This window comes from Parasteatoda tepidariorum, chromosome 1 (assembly GCF_043381705.1).
Source record: "Parasteatoda tepidariorum isolate YZ-2023 chromosome 1, CAS_Ptep_4.0, whole genome shotgun sequence".
NCBI classification, from domain to species: domain Eukaryota; kingdom Metazoa; phylum Arthropoda; class Arachnida; order Araneae; family Theridiidae; genus Parasteatoda; species Parasteatoda tepidariorum.
This window is the reverse complement of record NC_092204.1, coordinates 25,250,260-25,266,055: the sequence shown is the minus strand read 5'-3', so window position 1 is coordinate 25,266,055 and position 15,796 is coordinate 25,250,260. Positions and strand designations below refer to the sequence as shown.

Sequence of the window (15,796 nt, the reverse complement as noted above, 5' to 3'; positions counted from 1 at the left end):
TATTTCTGTGGTTGAAATAATTTTTAATATATGTTCAGATGTTTTATTATTTAATTTCGTAAGTATAAAACATAAGTTATAATTTTTTGCATCTCCTTAAATAATAACTTTTCTTATGGATTGAAATTTGTTTTATAACTTCGAATTTTCCGCTAATTTCAGTTTTTTTAGCATCGAATAAACAAATTGGGTAAAAAAAGTTTTTAAATAATAGTTTCTAGAAATGTAACAAAAAGAAATAAATATTATACGAGTCCAAACTTTTGATTGTACTATTGACAAAACTTTTGAATGAGTTACATATTCCTAATAGACAGTTAAACTCCGCATTTCTGGTTAAAAAATCCAAATCTTGCGAAAAAAAGGTATGTTTATTGGAAAAAACTATGTTTTGTACTTGGTTTTTCAAGGACTTTACGCTTATCATTAATACTTTCTTTTCGGTTAGTCTAACGTAAGTAAACTCAAAAGTTGTTATTTATTTTGAAACAAAACAAACAAGACGCCTCTTTTCCCGAAATAAGTAAAAATAAATAAATAAACAAATAAAAATAGAATAGGAAAATTATTATGTAAAAAAATAGAATTGACTTACTCCAGAATAAAAGAAGAATATCCTAATTTTAATGTATTGTAAATGTGTTTGTTCAACCATTAAAATTGCGTTTTAACACATAAAACATCAAACCGCAGTTGACTAATCTTTAAAACCTGGTTCCCATTAGATCACCGATGTCAAACATCATTGGCTGCAATCAGTTAACGGGTGACAAATCACTTCTATCATTTTGCAAAGGGACCGAGGTTGTCCGGTGTCGGTTCTCGTTAAATTTTTCTACCGTAAAGTGCTCGACTTCGCGCTCAAATCGTCTGGTTACCCAAACGGGGGAGCCATACCCTCTTCAGAGGATCGAAATTGAGATGGAATGTCTTCGGATCACCCCCTTTTTTAGACTGTCATCAATAGCCCTTTGAGCAGCTCTAGTGCATCGTTAATAAGGTACTAGTAAAAAATGTTTTTAGGGTGAAACATCTTTGATAATTATTTCGTACTATCTTATGATGGTGTCACAGTTTTCCATTATTCTCAATACAATTTCTTATTTGCTGAAAAATAACATGTCAGAATACAGTTTTCCCCTATTAATTTTTATATTGCTTTGGTTGTCATCAGCATAAAATTGATATTAGTCATACAGTTATTGTTTTCCGATAAATATTTTTGTTTCCCTAATTTAAAGGTTAGAATTACCTGTACTGTAATTATTACGTTTTTGATTTTGTTTGATTGGGATTGTTTTTTATTATTATCTATATATATATTTCTCTTACACGGCGACAAAAAAGCCACATTACAACTCTCCGAATGGCAGCGCTAGAAAATCGACCAATGATTGCCGCTAAAAATGTCAATTGCCAAATCTAGCTGAGGTGGCTCAACATATAGCACTTTTAGAAACGGAAACTGAATTTCTTCCGAAATTCACCCTATCAGCTGCGGCAATCTCATACTATTAAGATAGGCAGAAGTGAGTAGTCTTTGTCGATAGATCTCTATTTTAGTATTTTGTCGAAAGCGCTCTTTTTCACGAATTTATATATTACAAATTTATTTGACAATTTTTGATAAATTTATTTTAATGACTTGGTATTTACTAAAAAGATTGATTTGAATGATTGTTTTGAATTCTTAGAATTGTGTGCATTTGCAATGTACCTAAGTTAGTACCGAGCGAAGCGAGCTTTGTTTGTGAAGCAAACCATATAAGATTGCGTAGCAATTTTCGGGGGTTGGCGAGCGTTAGCGAGCAAGGGGCGCAGCCCACTAGTTATTATTATTATTGGGCACTACAGCCTATGACAGGCCAAGGCCGTCCCAATAAGTTTTTGCCATCTTGATCTATTCTGTGCCGTGGCCTTCCAGTTAGTTATTTCTATTATCTTTAGGTCCCTCTCAACTGCGTCCAGCCACGGAGTCGGTGGGCGGTCCGTTTTTCTTGTACCTTCTGGTTTAAAAAAGGTTACTTTTTTTGCAGGGTTTTGGTCTTCAGATCTATAAAGGTGTCCCAGCCACCGAATGCGATTGGCCTTAAGGCCTTAAATTATTATTAGAATAATTTAATTCTACGTTAAATTTTTCGATAAAGTTATTTAAATCGGGTGTCTGATCTTATTAACAGTTTTACAACTATTATTTTTTGGGGAAAATTACTAATCGTTATATTCTAACATATTAATATATTATTATGAATTAGGGTTAAAGAGTTACGTTAAATTATTTAGAACTTAACTTTCAGTTTCATGGCACAAAGTGGAGAATTCAAAAATTGTATTTAAAATACATTCATCCGTTTGGTAAGCAAAAATATTAAATTACAGTTACGAACACACCAAATTTATTATAACAATATATTTCTAGTTTTAAATGTTATTTTAAATGTTATTTCAAAAAAATGATTACTCTGAAAAATTATTTACGTCCACTTATAGATTTTTATAATATCATGATTGAAATATTTGAACGTGGAAATTCGAGGTGCAAGTTTTCATTTTAGTACATATACTTTTAATTGAATAATTTCAACTGATTTATGAGCAACAGCAATTATCGCTGAGAAGCAGCAGTTATTGCGAAGCAATCATTAGAGTTGTTGAGCGTTAGCGAACAGGGGGCTTAGCACCCTAGTATCTATATATATATTTCTCTCACACGGCGACAAAAGAAGCCTCATTACAACTACCCGAATGGCAACGCTAGAAAATCGACCAATGATTGCCGCTAAAAATGTCACTTGCCAAATCTAACTGAGGTGGCTCAACATATTGCGCTCTTAGGAACGGAAACTGAAATAACCAGAGAGAGCATTCTCACCAAATGTGATCTCTTCCGAAATTCACCTTATCAGCTGCGCAATCTCATACTAATAAGCTAGGCAGAAGTGACTAGTCTTTGTCGATAGATCTCTATTTTAGTATTTTGAGGAAAGCGCTCTTTTTCACGAATTTATATAGTGCGAATTAATTTGACGATTTTTGATTTATATCACGAGTTTATTTGTTTTATTATTGTTATTAGTTATTCATTGAAAAATGAGTCTCAGTCATGCTGTTACGCTTTAAGATTTTATACTATAGCGCATTTCTAAGAGGTTTAACGAATTACATGTCATTTATTTGAATTCAAATTTATTTTAATGGCTTAGTATTTACTAAAAAGATGTAATTTTAAAAAAAAAGTTGTAATATGGATTTGAATAATTGTTTTGAATTCTTAGAATTTTGTGCATTTGCAATGTACCTAAGTTAGCAGCGAGCGAAGCGAGCTTGGTTTGCGAACCAAACGATATAAGATTGCGTAGCAATTTTCGGGGATTGGCGAGCGTTAGCAAGCAGGGGGCGCAGCCCACTAGTTTAAATAATTTATGAATTTATATGAATTTATGATTTTTGAATGATCACGATAAAAAATATATTCTAACAATTCAAGTTTTCTGTAAGATTCCTTATGTACCTAAAAGGTATATAATTCCTTATATGCCTTTTTCATAACGCAATAATGAACTTTCTTAACCATTGACGAAAACTAATCGAAATTCAAGTAAAAAGTTAAAACAACCTGATAAGACTCTATTAAGTAACTACAGTTAACTATACTAAGTCATTACTGGTCGATACGCAAGTAAAATATTTGTTTCGAAATTAACTCCACCAATCAAACGTTGTTTAGCAATCGGTACAAAAGTTTAATACAACCACTTGATCTACGGTTGCGTGTGACTATAAATTTCTAAACAAACGTGCGTGACCAAATCGCTTTACGTTGTTTCAGGCCAGTCCATCAACATCCAGGGCCGGCCCTATACGGCAAACTTACCAGGCACCCGATGACAGGGGCCATTTATTATTCGGAGTATGTTTATTTGGAGGAAATGTACATTGGAAGTTTATCTTTAAAGAGGTCTATACAGAATAGAATGTAAGGGGGAGGATGGAACAAGAATTAATCCATGACATTTCTGGAATGGGATGTGTGAATAGAACGTGTTGATTTCCGAGAGGGAGTTTCGAATTCTAGGATCTGTTGAGTCATTTTCTTGTGGAATGAAAAGGATTTCGGTGAATTAGAAACGAAAAGATATTCAAATGATTAATGCTAGTTTGGGTTTGATAGATAAATATTTGGGGATGATTGCTCTGTGGAAAATGAACTCAAATTTGGAATGATTGAGGGATTGCACTCGTTTATTAACGTGTAATTTCGTTGACATTTATAAAAATAAGATAGTTTTTTAAATCTAAACAAATTCTTAAGGCCTTAATTTATTTCATATCTGTTTTAAAGATATTATTTTTAGAACTTACAAAAAACACATTTGTTGTGTTATTTATTTGTTTATAAAAAAAATATGTAAATAAATTCCATTTATTAAAAAACTGAAGCCCAAACTTTTTTATCTTCATAAACATTTAAGAGGCTTTATCATTTTTATTAATTACTATTAAATACGTAAGAATAAATATGTGATGAATTTTAAATTTTTTCAGTAGATATAAAATGTACTGCATATGGTTAAATTCTGAAAAGTTAAACGACAAAAACGATCTGAAAAGTTAAACGATTGTCTAAGTTAAACGACACAATCTGTTAACAATACATTAGAGCTTTAAATATAATTGCTATTTATTTATTTTTTGCTGCTTAAAAGAAATGTTTTAATTACATCGTTGTAAAAATGTATAGATTATAAACTGATCAAAATACGGCAGAATTTAAGAAAAATGCATCAATACTTTTTCATATATATATATATTTTGCAGAAATAAAAAGTGAATCTCTAATGTTTTCAGATTAATCAATTTGTGTCTATGAAAATGCTAAAGTAATTTTTTTTAAATTACAGGATTTGACGTAAACTAACCTGTATTAATTTAAAATTCATTGAAGTATACACATCTCTAATACACAAGCAATATATATCTCCATAAAGAAATAATTTTGTTTTGTTAAAAAAAAATAAACGAAAAAAGTACGATTAGTTATTTTATTACATACCAGTACAACTAGAAATGAATAAACTATTATTCTTTGGAGTAATACACATCTTTATAAGACAATAACTTTGTTTTGTTAAAAAAAATACTAAATACAAAAAATACTAAAAGTAAAGAATACTGTTTTTAGATCAATCAAATTGTATCGATAAAAATACTAAAATAATTTTTTAAATCACAGGATTGTACGTAAACTAACCTGTATTAATTAAAAAATTCATTGAAGTATACACATCTCCAATACACAAGCAATAAATGTCTCCATAAATAAATAATTTTGTTCTGTTTAAAAAAATAAACGAAAAAAGTACGATTAGTTATTATATTACATACTAATACAACTAGAAATAAATAAACTGTTATTTTTTGGAGTAATACACATCTTTATAAGGGAATAATTTTATTTTGTTAACAAAATAACGAAAGAAATAATTTTGCTCTGCTTAAAAAAATTAACGAAAAAAGTACGGTTAGTTATTATATTACATACTAATACAACTAGAAATGAATAAACTGTTATTTTTTGGAGTAATACACATCTTTATAAGGGAATAATTTTATTTTGTTAACAAAATAAGTAAACAAAAAATACTATTACATGTTTTGCTTCTGTTGCCGTATGCCTGTTTAGGCAGTGGGGGTGCGATTGTTCTTGTTTTTCAGTGGCACCATCTATGGCCAGGAATTCGACTTCTGCCACGCCATTCATACCACCAGAACCCGTTTATAGGGCGGGTCACATTCACACACAAAGGAGGAATTACATAGAACACACAGAGAGAGAAAGTAACATCCATGCCCTGCCCGGGATTCGAACCCAGGACCTTTCAGATGCAAGGACAGTTCCTTGCCTCCTACACAGGCCGGTCGGCAATTGTTTTATTACATACTAATATAAAAAGAAATTAATAAACTATTACTCTTTGGAAATAAGAGCGTTTTTTTCGCACACTTAAATAATATTTTCGAATGCATTAAGTAATAATTAAATACTATAATAATATTTAACGAATTCTCCATGCTTAATTTGCTTTCTTTTTCTATTTTACAAAATTTTAGTCGCACCTGTTATAGACTCTCAGTATTTTCCGGACACTATAACAGCTAATGAGGGGGAGAGAGCAAAAATCATCTGCAGCGTAACGAAAGGTGATCCACCCATTCGATTCAAATGGCTCCAAAATGGTAAACCATTTGTTCCAACCGGTAAAGTTACAGTCCAACTGCTGGAAGATTCTTCCATCATTCAGTTTCGGAGAATAAAAGCTAGTGACAGAGGTGCTTATACTTGCATTGCTACAAATGCCGCTACATCTACCAACATTACATCCCAGCTTGTTGTAAATGGTAAGTAATATACCATCTATATAATTCATGACAGCATTATAAGTTTGAAACATCATTGTAACTGCTATTGAGCCAAATTATGAAATTTTACTACTGGGCAGTGGCTAGTTGTACCTTTCACCTGTGACCTACGACCACTTCATATCAAAAGTTTCAAAATTTTGAATGACCAAACAATTAATATTTATAATGTAAGGCGTTTCTTTTGAAGCATTTGTCAAAATATTGTAAACATAAGAATAATTTTTTTTCTAAAATAGAGAAAAATTTTAAGATACAAGCGTGATCTAAAGTAATTTTCAGAAAAGTGTGTTAATGTTGCTGCTTATCCTCTCTGTCTGACGGAGTCAGACAAGATCCACTAGTTCGTTAACTGAAGGGAAGTTGAAGACTAGGAGAGGATTGCTAAAGAGATCCTCCTTAGAGAGACCCATGCAATCCAAGTTGTGCTCAGGAGAAGCCTATTTGGCACTTGGTGCAGGTTACAAAGGTTTTCCTGCCCTCGTTGAAAGTAAGGCACTTGATGTGACCGATAGCAAGCCTTGATAGAACAGTCCGGGTACGTTTGTCGCACGGGAGGTCAAAGGACAAACCCGGTTATGATCCCTTGCACCAATTCTGGGTTGGGGGTGTTTTCCACTCCTCCGAGATTTTTGATTTTTCCCGAGAGTATAACTCCAAAAAAGTAAGTGTGGAAGAGGGAGTTGTTGTAATCCTTTAACCCACCTCAGCAAGAATATCGGTCATTTCATTCCCGTGGAGAAAAAAAAACAGCATCCGTATCAAAAGTCAACAAAGTCATTGGTGAGGGAATGTGCAGCTTCAGTTAGTCCAAGGACCGGGGCACCAGTAGGTAGAAGTCTGTCTTGGCTCCTTCGCCTACTGATATTTAGCTAAGCATAATGGAATGGCCTTCAAGCCTTGGGTGGCCCTACCAGGAGTAAACTCCCGACCTACTTCACCCATTCCGCCCAGGGTCATCCTCCCGCCACAATGAGGAAAACAGTAGGACTTTGGGAGGGTATAAAACAGGTATGAAACGGGGACCTCTCGAATTTGTAATAATGATAATAATAATAAATTCACATAGAAGGAACAGAGTGAGTTTATTCTACTATGTTCTAAATACATAAATAAACATACTTAAACGAAGCATACATAAACAAAGATTTAGGGACAAGAACAGTTTATGTTAATTTTTTACAAAAATGACGATTGANGGGCTTCCGAAGCGGGGGTGCCATCCCCTCCGCAGAGGATCAAAATTGTGATGTCATGACTTTGGATCATCCTCCGGGATGTTTCCCAGACCGTCGCCAATAGCCCATTGTGCAGCTCTAGTGCAACGTAAATTAACAACAACAACAACAATAGACAGAATTTATTGTGTAACAATATGTTTTACATATAATGCAGCATAATTCAATGTTTTATTTTTAAATAATTTTGTTTCATAAATAGATTTAATTTATTTGCTCGTAAGAAAAGTTGTTCATTGTTTTATGTTACAATAAGTATAAGTTCAGCTAATAAAACTTACTTAAAGCAATAAGTATCTTCATAATAAAGGTAATGGTATTTTATTGAAATTTTCCGGTATTTATTCCCAGAGCACAGAGCCTGACAGATACAAAATTTCAATATCCCGTCCAAAGGTACCGGAACTAGAGTCATTATGAAGCATGATATAATTTGGCCAATTGATTTTCGGACGCTGCGAGTTCCTCCTATATTAGCGCATTATCATCGAAAAGCATTATTGGATGAGGAACTGCGTATTTGACTCTAGATTAATTTAAGCTGTGCATATTATTATAACTTTAAGTATATTTCCTTTACAAAGATTGCGATGTCAAACAAGTCTAAATTATTAAATGGATATGCCCAAGAAACTGAATCGGAATTGTATACTTGATGATAGGAAATTTCATTTGCTTAAAAAAAAGATGAAGATTGTAATAAAAGTGGACATGTTTCCAGCTCTCCAAAATAGATCTCCCAGTCCTTGACGAGAAGGAGGAAAACATAAGTAATTTGAAACAGGAAATGTAAATTTGCCAATAAAAAATAAAGGTGTAAAACAAAACTAGAAAAACTTCACTCAAGACTACTATGGTTTTTTTAGTTTTGTTTTTCATCTTCATTACCCATTTTCAGCAGGTTTTCTTAAAATTTTTATTTATTTCAAATAAGTTTTGTCTTCTTCATTCACGTCTTGAGTATGGGTGCCTATTTTCAAGAACTCGAAACATTTTGACTTTCAATTATTTTTATTTTCACATTTCCAACTCTAATTGAAGCTTTTTTTTAACATGAAGTGAGTTGAAAACATGTTTTTAATTTTTTTCAAACTTTCGCATTCTTTGACTTTTTGCTATATTTAATAACTTAATTCGGGGCTCGGAACTGCCATTTTTCAAGCTAAGAATATTGTTCAATTTCCCTTTAAATTTTTGTGTGAAAATCACATTTTGATAAGAAAAAAAAAGTTATGTGAGAATTTCGAAATTTTTTAGCTGTTATCGTATCTGCTTGAGCCCTATTATTGTTTATAATCAAATCCTTGAACGCATACTTTACAACAGTTAATAGTCTCCTTAGAATGACTAATAGCTGGAAGGCTCACCTAATAATCATATTTTACAATAAATTATTTTTAAGTAACTACCTTTTTTATACTTTTTTTTATTAAAAAATATATACAATAAACGCATCCAATTTTAAATTTTAAAATAAAAATGAATCTATATTACAATTTTATTTAATTGAGCTATTTTCATTTAAAATATATTTAAAAATATAGTGGCTGGGTGGCGCAGTTGGTTTGTCGTCGGCCTTCTGAGCCCAAGTCTGCGGGTTCGATCCCCGACCCAGACACAGGATTTTCGGGATGCAGAAAATCCTCAGCGGCCATGTCGCATGATTATGTGGCATGTAAAAGATCCCTGGAGTGCCTTATTGGCTCTTGGCATTTCCGGCAAAATTAAATTCCTAGTGCATTTTAACATCCAAATACAGTCTCGGTGCTGCCATCTAGTGCGTCAGAAGTTAGACGTCCAAATTAACATGGCCAACGGTATCTCACCCATTGTGGTGGTCCTGAAAGAGTGGATACCACCTCGGGCGAACGCACTAGGTCTGCTCATCGGCAAGACCGATTGTGCAGCTCATTGGAAATAAAAAAAAATATTTAAAAATACAGATCAAAATTAAGTATGTTTGCTACTGGGTATCAGTCATATCTAGCATTTTTAACAGTAGCCACTTTTCGTAAAATTGAAAATTTAAAAGATTGAAAAAACTTGTTATTGATTATGTGAGGGCATTTCTTTTGAAAGGTTTCTTATAATGTGTTGAGCATTATTTAAACGTTCATTTCTATGGTAAAGAAAAATTTTAGAAAACAAGAGTGAAGTTAAGTAGTTTTCGCAATATAAGATTTTTTTTTCTCAGATAACCGTCGTTGAATCGAAAATTTTGAGTTTACGACTATCAATGTTCAACTTCATAGCTCTGTAATTTTGAGTCCAATCCCGAAGACAAGAGAACAGCTGGATCCAGTATTGATAGAAATTCCCCTTCGTGGGGGACTTTTTATAAAATTTGCATTTGATTTAAGCTGCGTACCTTACACGGTCAGCCTTACGGCAAGTGGATTCTAACTCATGATCCGTCTACCACTGAGGATATTTAACGGAAGCACTGCGATCGGTGCGGGATTCGGAATTTGTATCCAACAACAGTTAGCTGGGATTTGAGCCCGGGTCATCTCCTTGAGAGATGAGCACTCTATCCTCCAAGACACCATGACTCAATTCAATTTTTATTAAAAAAATTTTTAAACACAAGTGAAAGAAATTTTAAAAAATATTCAAAGCACCTCTTTATTGTGTGAACCAGGTTCGAATCCCAGCGATGACTAGTTGATACGAATTCAGCACCCAGCTCGCACCAATCACACAGCCAACGTAAAATATCCTCAGTGGTAAACGGATCATGGGCTATAATCCCCTATAGTCAGGCTAGCCGTGGGAGGTTTTCGTTATTTTCCTCTCCTAATAACAGAAAAACGGGTTAGTTCCATCAAAAAGTCCTTCACGATAACAAATATCTCTCAATACTTGACCCAGAAGTTCACTTGTCTTCTGGATTGGGTTAAATATTACAAGGATATGGCGTTGAACATTTTTAGCCGTAAACCCAAAAATTGCGTCGTCAGTTCAACGACGGTTATAAAACAACTTGGTATAAAGAGGTATGTACTCATAACGATTTTTATGTGGTAACTCTAGAAGCTATCATTTAAAGCATTATTCAGTCTAAAATTAAATAGCGAGAAATTCTGAAACTAAAATTAAATTATTAACCGCAAGTGTACATTTTCAGTCCCCCCGACATGGCTGTCGGAACCCATGAATACGTCAGCGGTGTTGGGCAGCAGCGCTTGGATGAATTGTTCTGCTGAAGGATTTCCTACACCCAGCGTTATCTGGAGAAAAGCTAGAGGTTCGTATCTGTATTATGCATGGAAATTACTAAATGCATCAATGGCACAATTTCACGATGAGGGATTTGAACGTTATCAGAACTCCCCGCCATCGCTTTTCAGAGCCCGTATCCTTTCAACAATCAATACCTTCGAATTGTTCTAGTTTCTGTGCATATGAAATTACCCAAAATCTATTGGCAGAGGCAGGGGTGGGTTTTCCATTAGAGCGGAAATATGCGCATATTTATTCTATCATTGATAAATAAGTTGGAATGTTATGACGACGTTCTTCAAACGTTTTGGTGGGGGAGATTAAATGAGAAATGTAATCAATTGTTGATGTTACGAATTCTTATGGCGGGTTTTCACCGTTTTCCAGTTTACGAGCCCTTCTCAGTTGAATAATGGAATTTATGATTTAATTATCAAAAAGCTTGCGTATGGTATTAAAAGTTATCGCTCATAATTGAAATTAACTTTTCGAATTTAAAATACTTGAAATAGTTGCGTATTTATTGGAGGATGCATTTGATGAATCCTTATCCGGAATGAAATGAATAGTTTAAAGGTAATAAACGAAAGATTTAATAAACTATTGTTAAAATCATCAGTTACCATTTTTTGAATGATGCTGGTTGCAAAGAACAGAAACTTTAAGGGGCTATAAGTAACAAAACTATAGTTTCATTATCGATCAATTTCTAAGATCGAGATATATAATTTATGTATATTTTGAAGAATTGCGTACTTCACAATTTCCTCAGGGGCTTGGAGGACTTATTAAATATTATGTGATTTTCAATTAGTGATTCTTTTATGAGGTTACAGCAAAGATTATGTGTCCGTGCCCCCTAAACCACGTGATTTAACAGAATTAAGACGCGAGATCATGAATCTGTTAAATCACTTGGTTTAGGGGTCACGGACACATAATCTTTGATGTTACATCAAAGATTATGTGTCCGTGCCCCTAAACCACTTGATTTAACAGAATTAAGACGCGAGATCATGAATCTGTTACCATTGATCTTGACGTGTTAAGTTGGTTGGTTGGTTTCGTATGCATGTTTAGGTAGAGGGGTGCGATTGCTCTTGTTTTCCAATGGCGCCATCTATGGCCAAGAATTCGACTTCTGCCACACCCATTCGTCGCACCCGTTTATAGGGCGGACCCATTCATACATCCATTCATTCAGCCACAAATCGTAATTTTGACCTGAATCAGAGAACGATCGATCTCCAATTCAGTACCCCCAGAGGTATTGATTTGTTATGGGAACATGGAGGACTTTGCGATTCGACAGGTTTAACGTGCATCAGTCGCATTTTACTACACGGGGAGTCTTCAGCCGGCGGGGTTCGAACCCACCAACTCACGAACATGGGCTCAGCGCCCTACCGACCAGGCTATCCCGGCCGACCCGTTAAGTGACATTGTTAAGTAAATGTGACAAAAATTTGACATCACTTAAAACCTGCCGCATCATCAAAAATACAATGTTTGCTGGAAAAATGCAGTAGTAAAATCTGTTGAAGTATTGGTAATATTTTGTTTGTTATAAGTCTTCCAAGCCCTGGACAGAACTGCGACGCACCCTGCAGTGTTAATAAGTAACTAAGATATTAATTTGTAACTAATGCATTTTGGTAGGGTACTTATAGTAAACATGCAACTTATCTTCAATAAAAAGGTGACAGTGAAATTGTTTACAATATATCTATTGTAAAAAATCAGCTCTTAAGTTCGAAAAAATATTTTTTTATTTTTGTCGAAAATATTCTTTTTTATCCTTTTTACCAAAATACCATTAATTCTTGTGATTTGAAGCAAAAGATGTTCTGTAAGGAAAACTTTTAAAAAAGATCTAACTTTCTTACGAAATTCCTTAAGGGTATTGGATCATATATAATTGTAAAAAAAACTTTACTAAAGACCACGCTATCTATCAAAACTCAAGCAAGATTTCTGAAAAATCGTACAGAAAGATTTTCTGTTCAATTTCTTAAAAAAAAAAATCTTTGCACAGTTTTTTCAAAATTTCGCTGTACTTAGTAAAATAATCATGAGGTTTAATTTTTTTTCCTTTTAAAAAAGCTTAAAGAAAATTCTTCCTTAACGAAAACAAAGGAATTTTGTGCCAAACCGATTATGTTTTTCTTTCAAGGATTTGTGCTAATTTCTTTTTACTTAGAGAAATTTAAAAACATAGTTTCGCATTATAATTTGTATGGATGTTTGCGAGGATCACACATTGTTTTTCTTGAAATTACAATTGATAAAAAATGCTATGCTGGAAAAATCTATCCTAATATATAAAAGCCCAATACACAGTACCATAGTAATCCCGTGAATGCTACAAATAACTAACACCATTTTCTAACATTTCTATGTTAAAATGTTTTTTTAATAGATCTGTGAATTACAGGTTAAAAAGAAGTTACACTTTACTCAATGCAGAAAATTATCATTGTACTTCCAAGTGTAGAGAGAATCAAGAAAAGTTTTATGTTTAAAAAAGATTTGAAATAATGTTAAGATTTCTAGATACTAAAGATGCAGTCTTGAAAGTTTAAAATAGGACCTTAAAAATTGAAAAAATAAAATAGTACTTTCTGTAAATTAAAATGTAGGAAAATAGACACAAGATCATATTTTCTCTGAATAATCAATGCCTTTTTTTCGACAGTTAAGGACAATACAAAGGTCAAAACTTTGCTCCACTTAAAAATAATTTTTTATTTTTTGAATTTGTTTTCAGACATTTTGATATAATTATATACGGATTTAAAAATTATTGCCCTCTGAAATGAAAATCGTTAACCCAAAGATAATTTAAGAAAAATATATTATGTTTGTATCTTTTATTTTATTAATATCTAATTCAACTGCGATTGATAAAAATAATAAAAGGTAAGATGTATTTGTTTCTTAACCTCTTTTATGTGAGGCATTTTCTATTCCTTACTTATGAGTTTAGTACTTTTTAAACACACTTAAAAACGTTTAAATGACAAATGCCATCTCAAGGGTCACTCTCAGGCAGGAAAAATTTTTTTCACTTCGTCCATAGGTTAACTAGGGAAAATCCGGAAATCCCATGTTTATTCAGTAACTGAAAATTTATGAATAATATTATTATTATTAAGTGATAATAATAATAATCAACAATTATAATAATTAATAATAATTGAAGATTTAATTAACATTTAAAACATTTATCTGAAGAAATGAAATATTTTTTTACGTTGCATTTCTTTTTTGAAAGTATTGCTTTTTGCTCTTAATAAGTTTATTATATTAAGAAAAGCTATCCCATATAAGACAGATAACTTTGATTACTTTTTTAAAGTTTTTCTTCTAGAAGAAGTATTGTTTCTTTTTATAGAATAATATGTTCTATGAAATTTAGGGAAATTCTTTTCGCATAAATCAAGTCAGAAAACAATGAAAACGCTCACACAGCTAAACATTTCACAAAATAAATGCGATATTTTTTATTGCACTTCAGCCTTAGAAACATTGCGTTCTTGTCACTAATAAGCTAATTTATTCTAGAACAATGCAGTGACATTGAATAGAAGTACAGCAATCAAAAACATCTTTTAGAATGTGTATTTTGAACGTTTCCACCATGGCCATCACATTGAATTTGGATGTTGCCCAACATATGAATAAATGATTATGTATACAGGACAAGAACATCCCAGGGAAGATAAAAGAGAAAAATTATGAAATTAACTGTGTTTGGATAGGTTTCAAGAGTAAAATTTGTGAGTCCAGGGTTTGCGAAAATGGGGAGTCTTTAACGAACCCTTTGATTGCGGCAAGTTATGAAAAATTCCAGATAAGTCAAGACAGAGAAAGTGGAATATTTTACTTATACCATTGTTCCGGTAGTGAGTTGGAAGCTAGCCAAATGTAAACTTTGCCTTTCTAGTTCTCGGCAATCTTTCAAGAAAGTAAACCGAAAACACTTTAGATAGTATGCATCACAGAAATCAATATCTTTCACTTATATTTAAGTGATTTTGCTCTTTTGAAATCTATGATTACTTTTGAAAATGAAACAGATATTCATATGTTTTAGAAAATGGGTGAATGTTCAATGTCTTTTGTAATGAAAAGAAGAATTAATACGTTCAGAAACAAATTTGAAAATGTCTCGTAGGTGCCATATGTACTTACTTAAAATGTTTTGCGTAGTGACTCGAAAGTTGAAAGAGTGGTGTAAGTCACTAGATGTGGAGACTGAAGACAAGTTATCAATCGAAACAATTAAGATAAAGTGAATTTAAGTCATCGCCCATAATTTTTAAAATTTCACTCTCTTAAACTTAAATAGGATTCTGAAATTGCGAGTATGGTCAGATTTTTCTAACCAGAATTGAAGTAGGTTACTTAATTAAATATATAAGCAAAATAAACACAGTAGTGGAATAAATGAATAAATAATTCCAAGAAACTGAAGCGGAAAAGTATTGTTTGAATTAAAAGCTTCATTAGCTTCAAAAATATACAAATTGTAAAGAAAAAGCATAATAGGAAACGAAATATAAACTTTATTTTTTATATTTCAAATCACTTTTGTATCTTTAAAATCACGTCTGCCAAATCTTGAAAATGGGCGCCAATTTTTGAAAGCTTGAAACATGTTGATTGTTATTTTAAAATTATATATATACATGCATAAATACAAAAGAATACAGTATAATGAAAAAGAGAAGACGAAAATTATTTTTTAAAAAAATGAATAAACATCCGAAGAAAAAGAAGATATAATCTTTTCATCAGCTCACACGATTATATCTGCAAAAAGGAGTGCTTTCTAATATTGTATCAATATAGCCAAGCAAATATATATATATATAAGAAGTATATATATATATATATATCATAATAAATAAATA

The 15,796-nt window shown here is 32.4% G+C and overlaps 1 protein-coding gene across 3 annotated transcripts in view; it reads left to right on the top strand.

Moving 5' to 3' along the window:
• LOC107448201 (cell adhesion molecule Dscam1) overlaps positions 1-15,796 on the top strand; it is a 233,495-nt gene that overhangs the window by 123,635 nt on the left and 94,064 nt on the right. For all 3 annotated transcript variants that reach the window (XR_006225556.2, XM_071177674.1, XM_043045821.2), the window contains exons 10-11: positions 6,112-6,399; positions 10,786-10,905. Coding sequence is in view for 2 of the 3 variants with exons in the window: in XM_071177674.1 (XP_071033775.1) it covers positions 6,112-6,399; positions 10,786-10,905 (408 nt within the window). In the remaining variant the exon portion in view is untranslated. The remainder of the gene's footprint in view (positions 1-6,111; positions 6,400-10,785; positions 10,906-15,796) is intronic.